This window comes from Micromys minutus (assembly GCF_963924665.1).
Source record: "Micromys minutus genome assembly, chromosome: 22".
Lineage (NCBI taxonomy): Eukaryota > Metazoa > Chordata > Mammalia > Rodentia > Muridae > Micromys > Micromys minutus.
The window spans coordinates 41027099-41046309 of NC_137957.1; the positions used below are offsets into that span (position 1 = coordinate 41027099).

The 19211-nt window shown below is 36.5% G+C and overlaps 1 protein-coding gene across 3 annotated transcripts in view; it reads right to left on the reverse strand.

Annotated features, from left to right (window-relative positions):
• Positions 1 to 19211, reverse strand: part of ANKS1B (ankyrin repeat and sterile alpha motif domain containing 1B) — a gene marked incomplete at both ends in the record, with an annotated part of 1047539 nt that overhangs the window by 587793 nt on the left and 440535 nt on the right. For all 3 annotated transcript variants that reach the window (XM_080935870.1, XM_080935862.1, XM_080935871.1), the window contains one exon: positions 1539 to 1719. In XM_080935870.1, the coding sequence (XP_080791996.1) occupies positions 1539 to 1719 (181 nt within the window). The remainder of the gene's footprint in view (positions 1 to 1538; positions 1720 to 19211) is intronic.

The following is a 19211-nucleotide window of genomic DNA, read 5'->3' on the forward strand; positions in this document are numbered from 1 at the left end:
GGAACTGACACAAATGTATTCTCTGTCAAAATATGCCACCGTGGGGGTGTCCACCTTTCTCAAGTAAACCAAAAAAAAAAATCTTAAAAATGTTAACGTTTTATCTTTTAAAGCAAATTGGCATTGCCCTTGCACATTACTACTGAGCTCCCGTCTACTGCAAGGACTGTGAAGAATTGTGTAGGTGAGCATGACATAGAACACCACAGCAATACAACTGGAACCCATTTCGACAGTTAAAAGCTAGGTTTTGGCTCAGCTGAAGGTCACACGGAAGGCATCCTGATGCTAACAATTGCTCTGTCCCTTCTGGATGATGGAGGAAATGTGAGTTCTTACCGTCTCTGCACCACGAACTACACGTACTACTCTGTCTTTTAATGAAAACAAAACAAAAAGGAAAACAAAAAATAAATAAAAGAAGGAAACCAAGCAAAATCTCTATCTACCGCAAAAGAAACTGAACAGAGTCAGATCCTCAAAAAGATTTGGAAGGGAAAAGGGTGCCAAATTCCCCAAGTCAAATTTGCTTCTATCAAATCTTTTCTTTCTTCGGTGGTCTTATCTATATGTAAAATGATGCTGATAACCTTTTTTGCTTAACCACTATCCTCTCTCTTCTTTCTAGAACACATACTGAAGTATATGGGTCTAGTATTTGTAGGCCCCAAAGTCATGCTGCCAAAATTGATTACTAATTATGGGACAGGCTTGGGGCTTTGCTGTTACAGATTTTCTTTCTACAGAAAGAATATCTGGGTGAATCTGCTAAAGGTTAAATTCAAGATTGAGTTGAGAACTAGATTGTTGGCTTCATTGGCCATAATGCTCTGGCAATGAAAGCAATGGTGTACCTTATTAACATTTTACAAATACCACTCTGGCTGCCATGAAAGGTCAGATTATGACTTCTTATAATGTGTTTACTGTGAATTAGTCAGAAAAGGGAGAATTTTTCAGGTCCTCATCCTCATTGGGATATCCCTCAGCCTTACCCAGGAGCTATGGGCTCATTCTTTTCCAAAGGACAGAAACATTGTGAATCTGGTGGGGTAGAACCGGAAAGCTTTTCCTAGTGGGTGAAGCGACTTCCCACTTCTACTCTCCTTTCCAAGTTCACCTGGGTTAAAACAGGTGATATCTACCTTGGCAACAGAGTCCAACTCAGTCTTACCAGATATCGTTAATGATGGGTCTTTAGTCTCAAAGCAGCTATAAACAATGGGTCCATGTGTTGATTAGATGATAAAACTGTGGGAGAGCAGTGAGTGAAGAAAAAAAGCATTTCTAGATCTCTGGCTATTTTATGCCCACAATAATATTAAATTGTTATATTAATGTTAACACTGGAAAGATCACCAATGTACTATAACCAATTTTATACCCATATCCTGATAAAAATATGAGCACCTTAAACTACTATTCATATAATGTGAACCAGAAATGCAAATTTGTATGAAGATTTCTCATAATCACCATAGCTCATAGAGGCTTTATTAAAGCTCAAAAGTATACCTGTACAAAGTGAATTGTTTTACCTGTGTGTTCAGCTGTCTCGTTCTTGACTTCTGTGATTTCCGCAGAAGAGGTGGGTGGGCTAACAGGAGGGCTCGAAGCAAAGCCGGTACCCCCTGTAGATGTGCTGATTTCAAAGTATTCTTGGTTATGATTCATTCGCTGGAAATCCAGAGATGACACAATAGATGTTCGTTGTTTTGGCTAAAATACACAAGCATCACAAGAGTATTAATACAGTCCTACCTCCTTTACTTCTACCCCACTGTCTAAGAAACCTCAGGGTGGAAAGATTTATTTCATTCACACACCCATGTAACAGTTGACCATCCAAAGCAGCGAAGGCAGGAACTCAATCAGGGCAGGAAACTGGAGGCAAGAGCTGATACAGAGGTTACGGAGGGGGTGCTGCTCACTGGCCCATTTATCATCATGGCTTGCTCATCCTGCTTTCTTATAAAATCCAGTACTACCAGTCCAGAGTAGCATCACCCACAATGGGCTGGATTGTCCCACATCAATCACTAATTAAAAAGGCCCTATAGGGTTGCTTCCAGCCCAATCTCATGGATGCATTTTCTCAATTGGGGCTCCCTCTATCTCTAAGAACTCTAGTTTGTATCAAGTTGACCTAAAGCTAGCTAATACGGTACAGTTCAGTACAGACACCAATCAATCAGTTGAAGATAATTAAAACTAAGCATTAAAAATGTTATAGCACAGTTGATAAATACTTCAGGCCATTTGGTTTTTACAGAAGATCACAAAATCAAACACATAGCATTTCTCTTAATAATAAATTTTGAAAGTTGCAACTTTAAGTCACCTTTCATTCAACTAACATTTATTAAACATCTGCCATTTGCTAGACCCTGAGGATACAGAATCTAATAACAAAAGGTCCCTCCAATGCTGAAGCATAATTAATGCAGTTCCATGTTTTGATTCTTTATATAGTCCAAGGAATTGGTGGCATTAGATATTATCCCCCAGTACCATATGTTGGAATTAAATCATAAGAATTAAGTAAAGTTATATGGAACATTTTCTAGGATCTAAGAATCTACTTGGTATTTGTAGTGAACTTTGATTTTCTTTTTTAAGGATTTTAATTAATCCCTGAATAGCAAGAAAAGTCAATTTAAACATAAAAGTTAAAATCATGGAGCTATTGCAGATATAATCTATATTCTCTGTCGGTCATGGATTACTCCCTATAGGAGCCTTCTGGGTTTTTTTTTTTCTAAAACAGTATTAATCATTTTCCCATTTATTCTGCCTACTAAAGCTTAGAACATTGTCCTGTAGAAAAACTTCACTCCTTTGGCCTTCAGATCTGTGTACATTTTCCAAAAACTAACCCATGCTCTACTTTTAAAAATATTCTTATATAAGTGAGATACATAGGAGACTAAGTTTCATTCAATAAAGTTTATTATAATTCAATTTCCTCATAGTGCAATAACCTTTGGTTTATTGGTTCTTTGATTGCTCTAAAATGTTTGGTAGTATCAAACCCAAGTGACTAAATGATCACCTCAGAGGTCATTTTCTTACAGAAAGTCCAACACTGTGTCTCTTCTATGTCACCATGTTTTACTTTTAAAGTATGTGTCTAAAATTTGTAGAGGGCATGGAATGCTTTATTCTTTCATCATTTTATTTTTTAAGAAGCTCTAGAGGCACAGCATTTTTATAAAGGAGCATGCACATCATTTATTATTATGACAGAACTCAGTAACAGAATTGAGATTAGTGCCCACACAAGATTCTGTTGCTTTGCAAGTATGAATGATGAGGATTTAATGTCAGGCTTGGTTTCTCATGAAATGTCTGCCCTTGGGGCTACTGAAACTCAGTTTCACATTCAGTGTCCTTTCCACTATACTTCATGACAGCCACTAAACAGGCACAAGCCATTACAGGGGCGCTAATAGAAACAGATATGCCCATCAGTCAAGTTTTTGTCTTGTTGCTTCATATTGTGTTTTGTTTCCCTTTAAACACAGACAAGACCACATTCCGGCTAATGTGCTCTCCCATGAGCCTTCTAAAGGTCAAGAATACTGATGCCTGTGACTTCCATCTAAATGTTTCTTAAGTATATGTTTCCAAACCTCAGCTGTCCACAATTCTAATTGCATTGAAACACAAGTTGTTATATAATTATGAAGATAAATAGGCTAATTTTGCTGCATTAATTCATCCTACAAATATTGCTGAGTGTACAGTTAATTGCAGAGACTATAGCAAGTGCTGCTATAGCAATACAAATGGGACATCATAGCTCTTCGGTGGGAGAAGAAATGATGCGTGGGGGGAGAGACAGTGTAGTTTATAAAGGAGATGCAAGGAGGAAGCACAAAAGTCGTGGAAACCACTAGGTGGCCTCTACCTTATGGAGGGTACCAGAAGAGTACCTTGAAAGTAACTCACACCTGAGGGGAATCTTGGGAAAGCAGGGGTAGCGCGCGTGTGTGTGCGCGCGCGCGCACACACACACACACACACACACACACACACACACACACTTATATACATACATGCAACACACACATGCACATATTTACACAATATGTACACATAAGGAGAAAGAAAGGTCAAAACTCGGCATGCTTTAGTATGAAGTGTAATGCAAAGTGCATGAAAGTAGCGTTGAGTCCAGAAAGTGAAATATTGGAAATTGCAGATACCAATCATAAGGGACTCATGTTGTCACACTAGAGATTTTGCTCATTATTCAAAATATTTTAAGGAACTATTCTGACAAAGACAAGTGCTTCACAATCACAAATTATTTTAGTAACCTTGTTTTAGCATTTAAAGAATGAATTTCTGGAGTCAAAGCCAAGGAAGGGAAACTAGTCAAGGAGCTGTACAATTCCAACCACAACACTGAAGCATCCTGTGGGAAAAGCAGTAGTGATTAGGTTGGGGAACAGTGTGGTTTGGGAAGTCTGTGATGTAGTTAACTCTTTGGGAACTGGCACCTGATAGGCTGTGGTAGTTGATTTTGAGTAAGAAGCCTACAGTGACAGATTTCTCAATTAGGTGAATATCAACAGATAAGTTATTTTGTGGGAAACACAAATGTATAAAGATCTACACCAGAAGTAAACAGAATATATACTTATATGCTAAAGTTAGTGTAGGCTATTCAATACATGTTTTTACTGATAAAAATCTATATGATACACATGGCTTTTTACCTGAACTAGGAACTATTATCTCACTCTGAAATATAGCTTCAGACAAAGAATATTGAGGATAGAAGACAGAGTAAGGGAACCTCCAAAGAAAAGCCACCAAGCAGAGACTGTCTGACCTCGATCTTGCTTACTTCCTCCAAACTGACTATGGACTATGCAATTAGCTGGCACACGTTGAAGAGGTAACCATTGTTCAAAGTTTCCAAAGCAGAAAAGTTGATGGAAAAGAAAAGTATTTATTAGTAATGTTCTGAGACTAGGGTCAGCAAACTATGACATCATGACCTATTATCCAAACTGGCCTTTCTTTTTGCTTCGGAAACACCACTCAATTGTCTATTCGTTTGCTCATTGTTCGTGGCTGATGCTTTGCTATTTTGAGACCACTGAATAATTACATAAATAAATTAATTAAAAGGTCACACTGCTAAAAATACTTAAATTCTTGCTGCCTGACTCTTTGGAGAAAACACTTGGCAACCCACACTTATACAAACTGCTTTAGATGTGCTTTGCTTTAGTGTGCAATACAACCATGGTCACATGACACCTCTTAGCATATGTGGTTTGGGTCCTATGGACTAGGTGAACAACTGATGATCCTAATAGTCCCTAGCTAGGAGTGATATTTCTGTATCCTTAGTGTCCAGACAATATATTTGCAACTTTAAAGGTTATGCAACTCACATTTGGCTTTATGAAAAGTTAAAGCAAACCCCCTTCTCACTAGACTTTGGAGATCCCAGTAAATTCTGTTAAATAAACATTCCAACCTTAATAATCACAGAATACAATGGCTGAGAGAGGAAAAAAAATGACTTACTCAAGATCATATTATTGGGTTGGAGAGATGGCTCATTGGTTAAGAGCACTGACTGCTCTTCCAGTGGTCCTGAGTTCAATTCCTAGCAACCACATGGTGGCTCACAACCATCTGTAATGGAATCTGATCCCCTCTCTTCTAGTGTGTCTGAAGCTACAAGTATACTATTTTTTTTTAAAAAAAAACATGTTGTTACAGCTAAGAAAATAAATAGTAATGACTGTAGTGATAATAAAACTAGCAACTGAGAACACTGATTACATTTTAATATGGGTCCATTCTAATTTCTTAACTTTATAAATAGAATTCTGCTGAGTTTCTTAGTACAAGGAGAGGTTTTTACAAGTTCAGTGAAATTACTAATGAAATCTTGCAAGTGTCTCTGCATCAACTAAGCTCTGTATTTTCTGTGGTAGCCCTGCTGTATGACATTTCTCTCCCTAGTGGTCTAGCACCCATAGCTCCTGCTTCCCAGACATGTATTTACTTATGAACCTCATGAAATTACAGCTTAGGGGCCAAATTCAGGCTGCTGATTTTTGTAAAGCCTAGGAGCTAAAAATGTTTTCCTGTTGTTTAATAGTTGGGAAAAATAGAACCACAGAGTTTTTTACTGACACGTGCGAGCTGTCACAAAGCACAAACAGCTTTAATAAACCTGTCCAGGTCTGTTCATTAGTGTCCCACCCACGGCTGTTTCCTGTGATAACAGTAGAGACAGTAGTCACCACAGAAACCATAGGACCCCAAATGACACAGTGCCTTACTTTGTTTTACTTTCTTTTACAGAGAAAGTTTGTGTCCCCTGTAAAAGAGTTATTAAAAGTATGTCTGTGAGCATCAATATAGAAGACATTGGAAGACTCTCAAGATGCAGGACTCACAGTGTAGCACTGTGGACTCAACACAACATGAGAGTCAAGTCCTTGTTCTGAAAGGAGATGAACAAGACACCCATCCCTGCAAAAACGTTTTTTGTGGAAGCTTACTACATGGTGCTTTGTATCTGTCACTGCATGTCTTGGTTCCTCAGGGGGCCTCTCAGCATAGGGATTGGACCCTTCCTGGCACACAGTGGTACAACTATTAAGTTGGTTGAGTACCAGCCTCTGTGGTGGGCAGCAGCCAAGAATCCTACTCTATCTAGTCAAGATGGTCCAAGTTCTTTACCTAAAGCATATACTCTATTACTCCACAGACCACATGGCTTTCTTTGGTCTGCAATAATGGTATGCACTTACTAATATTGCACTAGAACATATTCCACTTGTATCTCTGTGTACCACAATATTCCTATAATTGGTCCTGAGTGGTGAAGATAATCTAGAATAAGTGTGACAGATACGCATCGCCCTCACCATGGTAATAATCAGTTCACACATTGGTTCATTTGTGCAGTTCTCTTGACACGATCATCTTCATGCCATCCATTTTACTGGGCACAACATACCTTCTTCTTTAAGGCTGAAGAAAACATCATATATGCAGACTATATTTTTTCATATGTACATTTATAGATGAGCATCTGAGATCAATCCATAACTTGGCTATTGGTTGCTTATATCTTTAAAAACAAAGGTATGCAGCTTAAGTTGTTTTTTGTTTGTTTGTTTTAGTATGTTTGTTTGTTTTAGTGTGTAGCTAGAAAGACCATCCATCTGATTTCTGTGGTGGCTGCATACTTTCCCACAATGTAGTTCACATTCCTTTTTTAAAAAGTATCTTTGATAGTATTTGTAGCAAGAATGATAATCATGTCAAGTTTTGGAACTTCAACTCAGAAGGACAGAAATCACCTATTTTCTTTCATATGTAGAATCTAGATATCTGTCATTCTTGAGTAGCAATTATTGGTCAACAAGGCATGGTCCTATTTTTCCTGCTTGCTCCTGGTAACGCCTTAGACTCTTAGACTCCTGTATAACCCAGGCAGCCATTCTTACCTTCTAGACAAACCATGGACCCCATTGTTCCAAGTAAAAGGTGCTAATGATCTTTGTACTAAGCTTTTCTCACTGACATTGACAACCATGCCCTGTGGCTCTAAGAACAAGTTCACTACTCCATTGATGTGTTCCCTTCATCCTTTCCACTGGACTGTGGATCTATCCCTTTGGTTTTTGTCTCAATCTAAATATTTTAATTTTTGAGAAATCCCATACTAACATGGCCATTTTCAGCACTTCTGTAGATTTATTCTTAGTTTTATATAATTTACCACTTTGTAAGGAGGAAGAAAAGGAAATAACTTTGATCCATTCACCTTAGATTTCCCAATGAACTCTCTCTGTGTGTCTTCTTCCCCTTACCTCTCTGCCTCTGTCTCCACTAGGGATCAAACCCAGGCTTCAAACATGCCTAGCAAGTGTTTCACTATAAACTGTGTTTCTAGTCTAGTCCTGAATGTTCTGAGAACAGCAGAAACAAGGGATCTGAAGAAGTCCATCAATGTGTTTGTTAATGATGCTGAAAATTAAAAATATTACCTATGTTCTCTCTTTTCAATAAAATATAAAATTCTTATTAGATTCAGTCTGTATGTGCCTGGATGCATTATTACATTAATAGGATTAAAACTTGTTTTAATGATGCAGAATTCTTAACCATGATTTTCCTTTACTGATTGTGTTCATACAAACATGTGCACGTGGGCACACCCCCCCCCCCACACACACACATACATACACACATGATTTCTACATAGGGGTTGAAATAAGTCTAAGTAAATGTCATGTATTTAAGAGTAGATGTTGTTATAGGTACTTGAAATTTGTTGTATTTATAGATTTTATGATTGGTATTAAAGTAGATATCACCTAAGCATGGTAGAACATCTTTATTCCTTAAACTCCAAAGGCAGAAGCAGGTGGATCTCTAAGTTTCAAGATAGCCAGAGCTTCACAGTAAGTAGTAGTAAGGTATGTGTAAAACAGAAATATAGAAAGGGAAAATGGGGAAAGGGCATATAGCTCCCACTGTTCCCTTTTCGTGGACTTCAGATGCAGGTATGGTCTTAGAGACAGTAAGTGGGCGTGTTCAAGTTAAAACAGGGTTATAAAATTAAAAACAGGTAATCTTTCTACCCTGTCTCCAGATCATAACTATTATATGGATAGGATAAAAAAAGTTAAAAATAAAATGACAACTACAGCTAGGAACTTACTATCTCCTGAGCTGCACCCTTGCATAAAGGAGAAATTTTCCTCTTCTATGTACAGAGAGCACTGACTAAAAACATCGAGATTGCTTTAAAGGTTGTTCAAAGACAATACAAGAAAATAAAGAGAGTCCTAGTAGTATAAATGTTATTCCTTTGAGAAATTAAGTTAATATGTTCATATTAATATGTTAATATTCTCTAAAGGAATAGAACTGCTAGAATAAAAAATGTGTTTGTCATAGGTGTTAAAAGGGGACTTTATTGGTGTGGCTTACAGACTATGGGCTGGGTAGTCCAAAAATGGCTGTCTCCTGATGAAAAATTCAAGGATCCAGTAGTTGCTCAGCAAAGAGGCTTGAGTCTCTGTAGGATGATTCTTGGGCTACTGCTGATTTTCAGTTTATGTTGGAGTCTAATCACAGCAACAGTATAATTAAACTTGCCAACAAGAGTGAGGACAAACACGCACAAGCCAAAGCTTCCTTTTTCTATGTCCTTTGATGTGGCTGCTACTAGAGAGTTTGGCCTAGATTTAAGATGTGTCTACTTACCTCAAATAATCTGATTCAGAAAAGTCCTCATCCCCCACCACCCTTGCCAGCTATGGTAAGCAGAGCTGGCCCTGGGGTCATGAGAGCCCTACCCCTTATGACCTACAGCACTTGGAAGAGGAGGCCCTGTATTTTGCTCAGGCAACACAAAGCTGACTCTTGTGGCAACGGTCAAAGTAAGAATGGGAGAGCTGGTCCCACAACTTGTCTTTTAAGCTGTGACAAAGCTGAGACCCATACCTCCAGATGGTCTCAGGATCATGAGAGTAGGGAAGCTATCCCTGCCTTTCACCTGCTGGCACTCAGGAGAGCAGGCCTTTTATCTTATCTGGGCAGCACAATAGAGCTGGCCTTGCTGATATTTAGATGCAAACATCCTCCTCTGTATCAATATGGCTGTAGCAGAGCCTCTGGGGAGGCATCCATATCAGGTTCTTGCCAGTAAACACTACTTGGCATCAGCAATAGTGCTTGGGTTTAGTGGCTGCATATGGGGTGGATCCCCAGGTGAGGCAGACTCTGGATGATTTTATCTTTTCTCCAATCACTGCTCCTCTATTTGTCCCTTTATTCTGCCCATGAAAGTTTTGTTCTTCCTTTTAAGAAGAACTGAGTCATCCACCTTCTGGCCTTCCTTCTTTTTGAGCTTCATAAGTTCTGTGGATGGTTTCTTGGGTATTCTGAGCATTTGGGGCTAGTATCTGCTTATAAGTGAGTACATACTATGAGTGTTCTTTTGTAACTGGGTTACCTCACTCAGGATGATAGCTTCTAGCTTCATCCATTTGCCTAGGAATTTCATGAAGTTGTTGTTTTTAATAGCTGAATAGTACTCCATTGTGTATATGTACCACAATTTCTGTATCCATTCCTCTGTTGAAGGACATCGGGATCTTTCCAGCTTCTGGCTACTATAAATAAGGCTTCTATGAACATGGTGAAGCATGTGTCCTTGTTAGATGTTGGAGCTTCTTTTGGGTATATGCCCAGAAGTGGCATAGTTAGGTTCTATGTCCAATTTTCTGAGGAACCTCCACACTGATTTTGAGAGTGGTTGTACCAGTTTACAAACCCACCAACAGTGGAGGAGTGTTCCTCTTTCTCCACATCCTCGCCAGCATCTGCTGTTACCTGAGCTTTTGATCTTAGACATTATGACTGGTGTGAAGTGAAATCTTAGGGTTGTTTGGATTTGCATTTCCCTGATGACTAGGGATGTTGAGCATTTATTTATGTACTTCTCATCCATTCAATGTTCCTCAGTTGAAAATTCTTTGTTTAGCTCTGTAATCCATTTTTAAATAAGATTATTTGATTCTCTAAAGTCTGACTTCTTGAGTTCTTTGTATATATTGGATTATAGTCCTCTATCAGATATAGGGTTGGTAAAGATCTTTTCCCAATCTGTTGGTTTCTGGTTTGTCCTTTAGACAGTGTCCTCTGCCTTAAGAAGTGTTGCAATTTCATGAGGTCTCATTTGTCAATTCTTGATCTTAGAGCATAAGCCATTTGTGTTTTCTTCAGGAAAATTTTCCCTGTGCTTATGTATTCTAAGCTCTTCTCCATTTTCTGTTCTGTTAGTTTCAGTATAACTGGTTTAATGTGGAAAGCTTTGATACACTTGGACTTGAGCTTTGTACAAAGACATAAGAAAGGATCGATTTTCATTCTTCTGCATGCTGACTGCCACCTGAACCAGTATCATTTGTTGAAGAGGCTGTGCTTTTTTCATGGAATGTTTTTAGCTTCTTTGTCAAAGATCAAGTGACCAGAGGTGTGTAGGTTCATTTCTGGGTCTTTGATTCTATTTCATTGATCTACCTGCCTGTGTCTGTACCAACACTATGCAGTATCTTTTTTTAAATCACATTTGATCTGAAATACAGCTTGAAATCAGGGATGGTGATTCCCCCCAGATGGTTTTTTATTGTTGAGAATGGTTTTTGCTATCCTGTGTTTTTTATTATTCCAAATGAATTTGAAAATTGCTCTTTCCAACTCTATGAAGAACTGAGTTGGAATGTTGATGGGGATTTAATTGAATCTGAAGATTGCTTTAGGCAAGATGGCCATTTTTACTATGTTGGTCCTTCCAATCCATGAGCATGGGAGACTTTTCCACCTTTTGAGGTCTTCTTCAATTCCCTACTTCAGATACTTGAAGTTCTTGTCATACAGGTCCTTCACTTGCTTGGTTAGGTTCATACCAAAGTATTTTACATTCTTTGTGACTATTGTGAATGGTGTCAATTCTCTAATTGCTTTCTCAGCCTAGCCTTTATCCTCTGAGTAGAGGAAAGCTACTAATTTTTTTGAGTTAATTTTATATTCAGGCACTTTGCTGAAGTTGTTTATCAGCTGTAATGTTCTCTGGTAGAATTTTTGAGATCACTTAAGTATATTATCCTATCATCTGCAAATACTGATATTTTGACTTCTTCCTTTCCAACTTGTATCCCTTTGACCTCTTTTTGCTGTTTGATTGCTTTGGCAAGTACTTTCAATACTATATTGAATAGGCAGGGAGAGAGTGGGCATCTTTGTCTAGTCCTGATTTAAGTTGTATTGCTTCAAGTTTCTAACCATTTAGTTTGCTTGATGTTGGCTACTGGTTTGCTGTATATTTCTTTTACTATGTTTAAATATGAGCCTTGAATTCCTGACCTTTCCAAGACTTTTAACATGAAGGGGTACTGAATTTTGTCAAATGCTTTCTCAGCACCCAGAGAGATGATCATGTCGTTTTTTTCTTTGAGTTTGATTATATAGTGGATGGCATTGATGCATTTCTATACATTGAACCATCTTTGTATCCCTGGAATGAAGCCTACTTGATCATGTTGAATGATCATTTTGATGTGTTCCTGGATTCATATTGAAAGGATTCTATTGAATAATTTTGCATCAATGTTCATGAGGGAAATTGTTCTGAAGCTCTCTTTCTTTGTATGGTCTTTGTATGATTTAGGAATGAGTGTAATTGTGGCTTAGAAGAATGAATTGGTTAGTATTCCCTCTACTTCTATTTTGTGAATGCCTTGGAGAGTTTTGGTATTAGGTCTTCTATGAAGGTCTGATAGAATTCTGCACTAAACCCATCATGTCTTGGGATTTTTTGTTTGTTTGCTTGTTTGTTTGTTTGGGAGGCTTTTAATGACTCACAGCTGTGCTCAGGAGTAAGCACCCTTCTATGGCTCTTCCAGGCACCCAGCAAGCCAAGGGCAGTCCTGATGAAACTGGGCTGGGTCTGGACTTGGGCCAGAAGTGACATGGGTCTTTCTTGACTTTACTACCATGTAGGCTAGTTGCCCATAGCTCCCAGGGATTCTTCTGTCCCCACTTTTCAGCTCTAGAACTAAAGATACCCACCACATGTCTGACATTTATATAGGATCTTCAATTTACTTTGGTTTTCAATCTTGCAAGGCAAATGGTTTGACAAATAAATGCTCTCATTAGCCCCTGCATATTGAAATTCTGTAATCACTAGATATATTATTAAGAGCAAGGCAGAAAAAAAAATTAAGAATCTTATCACTTCTATCTTTCATTTCTTTGATTTATTATATTTTTATAGAGATGCTTGGCTATGGATTAACATATATTCTCATCTTCTATTAAAAGAGACAGATTATAAAACTACTAACATATTCCTGTATATTTAATATATATATATAAGCATGAGTATAAAGTTTTCAGAGCAAAGAATATGAAATATGTTTCTTTTTATGAACTTGCATTGAAATTATTATATATACACATATAGTGTATATATATTTATGAAAGATAAAGTTTTGGACTTTAGTTTTAGTCAGTAAAAATGTTAGGCAGCTCTAGACTCGGTGTGGATAATAAGGAATAGGAAAGCATTTTGTGGAGTTTACTTCATACTTTCATGAAGCTCTACTCACATGAAAACAGTCACAGCTTTCTTACAAACATTTTAATTAAGTATTTTAAATATTCACACATGAATATTTCAGAGATGTTCAGGTCAAATTAAGTGCCCCGAGTCAAATATATGTATGACCAGCTTATTTTCCAGTTTGTTTTAAAATGTAAAAATTTTAAATGATTTGGTTCATTTTAAGAACAGCAGGAAGGTAATTATGCAACTGATTATAGAAGATATGCTCTGAGCAACTGAAATAGGAAGTATGCATCACTGTGTGGGAGAAAGGAACTTTTACACATAAATGTGCACAGTGCTTTATAAAAAAACAACAGCTTAAGGCTTAAATTAGAATATATATTTTTTGAAGAACTGTAAATTTTGATGTAATTCTAATGATTGATTAGAAAGGAGCTCATGTGATTCTTTCCTTGTTTTCCCAGTGGTAGCATCTCACCAAACTATCCTACATCACAACTGGGATTAAGAACAACAGATTTCTGTCTTCATGAGGATTCCATTGGTGCCATGTAGAGCTACACTCATTTCCCTCCTGCCTCACCTCCTCCTTAGCTCTAGGAAACACAAATCTGCTGTGCATTCTTTAGATTCATCATGTCGAGAATGTTACATAAATAGTCCCATCCAGCATATAGCCAGTGGGAACAGGTTCTTTGCAGTTTAGCCTAGTCCAAGTTCTTGTGCATTTCCATAGCTTGCACCTTTATTTGATGAATAACATCAGGGCTATTTGTGATTAATTCTTCACAGCTGTGTGGTGACTAGGTTATTCCAGGTCTAGCTATTAGTAATGATACCACTATATGTTTTATGTCCAGGTCTTAGTGTAGAAGTGTTTTCATTTAGATGGTCTAAATTTCCAAGGGTTTAGGATAGTTTCGTGTATTAAGAAATCACAAACTTTTTCTCAGGATGATGTGGCTATATTGCCTTGCTAACATGAACATTGGTTTACCCCATCCCCACCCCATGCCCCATCTGGGGTCTTGTAAACATCCTACTGACTGTGCTGATGTCTCACGGAAGCCCTAGTTTGCATTGCCTTATGAATAAATGATTCTGATCTTATGTGCTTCTCATATCTATGTTTACTGCACTAAGAAGTCCCTTAATTGGGGTGGGGCATATTATAGTTTTTGCTTCATTTTAAAGGATATATATATATATATATATGTATATATATATATATATATATATATATATATATGTGTGTGTGTGTGTGTGTGTGTGTGTGTGTAATGTATATATGTATATACATACACACACACTATATATATATTCTGGACAGATTCTTTTGTAGGTAGCTTGTCTGCTTGTCTGTTAGTCTTCATAATGGCATTTTCCCTAGGCCAAGACATTTTCATTTTGGTGAAGCATACAGATAAGTTTTTCTATGAGCCATGTTTTCAGTGTCAACTATACATCCTTGCTAGATTTAGACCTTAAAGCTTTAGATACTCTATATTTTCCAAACAGTATCTTTACATGTTAGATGTGCTAGATTCTTAATCACCTGGAGTTATTTTCACATAAGTCAAGCTTTATTATTGTTGTTGTTATTTTTTGCTTTTGTATGTCCAGTTAGTCTAACTCTAGACACATACACTCTACAGCACATTTGAGCCTTTGGCATTGAGCCTATTAGAGGGGCTCCTGGAGTTATTTTGTTGTTATTCCACTGACGAACACATATCTCCTCTCACTAATGATCATTACCATCTTCAGTAATGTCGCTATGAACACGTTCGAACACTGGCTCCTCATCCCTCCTTACATTTTATAAACATCTTAGCTTTCCTACTTCTTTTACATTGCTATGCAAATAATGATTTGCCCCCAGTAAAACAACCAAGGCCAAACTTATCTGTAAGAAGTGTCATCTGGATTTTGATAAGAATTACAGCAAAACTGAAAATTGGTATTAATCTTTACTATACTGAGTTTTCTAAACCATAAACAGAGGTATCTCTGTATTTCAGAGTTTAAATTTCTTAAATCAAAACTTTGTAATATTTTTCAACTACAACCTCTGTACATATTAAAGACATAATCACAGGGCCCATATAATTATATATCCACTAAAATTAAAGTCAGAAATAATGGAAATCAAGAAATAGATCCTACTAGAACATCCTAGTATAATGTGCAGATTCCTCAGCCCTTATCCTTCAGGCCAGCAAAGAGTAGGAGGAGACCATCAAAGAGCTGAAGAAAACGTAGGATTGTCAACCAAAGATGGTTTATCTGTCTAAACCATCCTTCAGAAATGAGATGGAAATAATAAAGAGTTTCCAGACAAACAAAACTTAAAATTACTAATGGGAATTCATTATGCTGTATCAAAAGTTTCTGTTTAAAGACACAAGACACGTGAAAGTGACCATTTAAATTGTATCAGGAATACAGAATTATGTTGAAAATACTGCAGACTACACTTGGTCTTCATGTGGGTCCCCTAACAATTGGAGAAGGGCTGTCCTGACTCTGTTACCTGCCTTCTGATCCCCTTCCCTGCCTAGAAAGCCTGGTTGGGCCTCAGTAGAAAAGGATGCACTTGGTCCTGCTGAAACTTGATGTTCTAGGGAGAAGTGGTAGCTAAGGGGGCTTCCCCTTCTCCAGGGAGAATGGGAAAGAATAAGGAAAGGGCTGTGTAAGAGTGGGACTGGGAGGAGGGGCTGTAATTGAGATATAAAGCAAATAAATAAGTAAATGAAGGTGAAAAAGAAGATACTGTAGACTAAAAGAGGCACAGTTAGTGGAATTTTATCTGTAGTGTGATGGCTTCTATCTTAAAACAACAATGGCTAAAATTAATCATTAAAGGGAAATGTTATAAAATTGTACTAGTTTTGACATAAAAACCACAGAATGCAAAAAAAATTACACTTACAATACAATGTTAGATTTGTGTCTAGTTCTTCATTTAAATTTATTTCTAATATTTTGGTTCATTTTTATAATTATAAATTATATTTTTAAAACTTCTAGACCTAGTCATTCATTAGTACTACATACAAATATCATTTTAAAAGTTATATTGTATTTCATAACTTTGTGGAAATCATTTATTTGTTTATCCTTGAACTATTTGCCAGTGGCCATATCACTGAAGAGGATAACTACATTTCCTTCAGTCATCATTAGCTGCCACTGGCCCCCCAGGGAGAGCTATGTGCCTCATAAGACCCTCCTCTATTTATGATAGAAGGTTGACATGCCCAATCCTATACAGATCTTGTGCAGGTAACCATGCATTTTTATAAATTTCTTAGAATTTTCTAAATAGATAATTCATGTGCAAATAGCAATAGCTTTATTGCTTATTTTTAAAAATATAATATTTTATTAATTGTTTTGAGAACGTCATACGCCTATTCTCTTTTAATCTTCATGCATTTATTTCTATCTTTGCCTTTATTGCACAGCTAAATCTTCTGGCACTGTGCTTCATAACAGTGGTGAAAAAAAGACTGCTTGATTCCTAATTGTGGAAGAAACATATTCAGATCTTCACTAAGAACAATGGCGACAAAGCATTTCTTTAAAGTGTGTGCTCTTAGTCATGCTGAGAAAGTTCAACCACATTCTCTTCTTTTGAAAGTATTAGAAACATAAATGGACATTGAATTTTGACTTTTTATTTCAAATAATATGATTGTTCACTAATTTTCAGTATTAAACAAATGTAGTTATAGAATAAATTGTACTTGATAAAGTTACACAATTTTTATATATGTGTGTACTTGATGAATTCTGTTCTCTAATACTTTGCTAACATTCTTTCCCCCTATAATGGTAAGGGATACTGCTTTCTTTGTACTAGTGTAGTGTATGAGTATGTACACGTGTGAGTATACACAAACACACACACATATACACATACACACATATATTCACATATACACATACACATACATTCACATATACACATACACACATACATACACACATACACGCACACACCATTTTGGAACAGAAAAGGAGGAATTACTAACTTCATGAATTCTATTAGGAAACTTTTTTCCATTTCTAGGAAAAGATTGCCTAGAATTGTTAATTCTTTAAATATTTGCTACAATTCCATGGTTAAACTTGGGGCTTGGATATATGACTCTTTACAAAAGACGACTGGATTACTAATTAAACTTACATAGCCTGTATCATACTGGGTGGATATGATAGTTTGATTTGAAAAGAATTAGTCCACTTGAATTGAGTTGTCGGACTAATGTGTCTATTTTAATAATAATGGAATTTTCTATTTCCTCATTATCTCTCTGATATTTGAAAGTGCACCATGAAGTCCTCTGCTAAATTCTGATGGTGATCATTTCTGTCAGTTCTTCAGTTTCAGTTTAAAAATAAGATAAAATAATAATAATTTGATGATTTACAAATGACATTTTCTCAGAAGGCCAGAGAGGCGATAGCACTGTGTGAATAAAAGAGAATGTTTGCACGTGTGCATTGATTTATAATTTCCCAGAACTCTACCTGCCCTTTCTAAATCTTAAGAAATGTTTCTGATGAAAACATTGTGTGTTGAGCACATTCTGGGTAACGTGTCCTCTGTCATAGAAAAACCACAATTCTGAAAGTGTGTTATATGAGGACAGGGGGTGAAGCTTCTTGAAATATACCAAAGAGCTGTTGGATAATCCCAGCTCGCTCAGCAGTTCAAAGCCACCAGCATAGGAGCCATTGTACCATGTTTGCTATAATTATTTAAATGTCTTCCTACACAATACAAATAACCAGACTTTTTTATGAATACGAAAATTATAGTTTAAAAGAATGCAACTTCCATGGTATTTATAAAAGCCATTGCCAGGGACGGTATCATTTAGGAATACTATGTTAGAGGAGAGAAAATGCTTAAGTCAGAAAGAAGTGACAATATGAGCCCTTCATCAAAATGGCATGAAGTTTAGAATAAATACATATAGCATTCATTGAGGTAAACTGGAGGCAGTGCCGTAGCAATGGTTGTTATTAGATGATATATATTATTAAAGATGATATTAAAATTAATCATAGCTAATGGTTTCTATTTTTTCTGCTAAGTTTTTTTTAAAAACACTTAGCAACATACCTACTAAAAGTTTTTATTTTCCCTCTGAACCTCACTTCCTGAAACAATGCTCAAAATTAACTGACATAAGAACATAAAGCAAATGCACGAAAATAACTCACAAAGTAATCAGTTCGTAAGTCATCAGAAGTTTGCAAGAGTAATATACAGTCTTGTGTGAATTTCTCTTAAGGGGAACAAAAATGCCATTAAGTCTAAAGGTCACCTCTACCTCTAAGGTCTGTTTCTTCACCTTTGTATTAATGATAAATAAAACAAATATTCAATTCATTTGTGTATTAAATTTAAAAGACATATTTTTTTGTAAATTTATCATGTGTTTAAAAAATCAAATAAGATTTGGAGCAGAGTAAAATTGGGTTCAAATCATAACAATGATATTTACAGTTGAGTATCTGTATTGCTGAAATGGAACTAATATATAATTTCCTCCAAAAAAATCACTGTCTGGTTTAACTGGGATAACAAATAGATTATTACATAGATAATACATAAAATTATATTAGTATAATATCTAATTTAAGATAAAAATTTTTCTTTGTTGTAAGATCTAGAACGGGTTGAAAGTAACTGAATGATCTGCATATTAAAATCATGCAGTCCTCATTAAGAATAATAGAAAATAAAATAATGAAAATAATAATGTCAGCTTTCATGCAAATGGGTGGAACCTCATGGATACATTGTAATCTATGGTGGGAAGGGATGGAATAAAGGGAGAAGCACTCGGCTTAGGAGGAAATACAGAAAATCAAATTATTTTATCAACATTTGGTAATGGCAGAAAGCACTTTAAGTAGAAACTTTCAGGAAGAATTCTTCCTGAAATATGAGTCAAAATCTCAGGAGAATGTCAAACAGCCCTGTCTCACATCTGGAGAAGTGGGGGCTTATGCTATAAGGCACCACATAGAAGGGAAAAAGGAAACTTCAGTTTGTTAGCTGCTA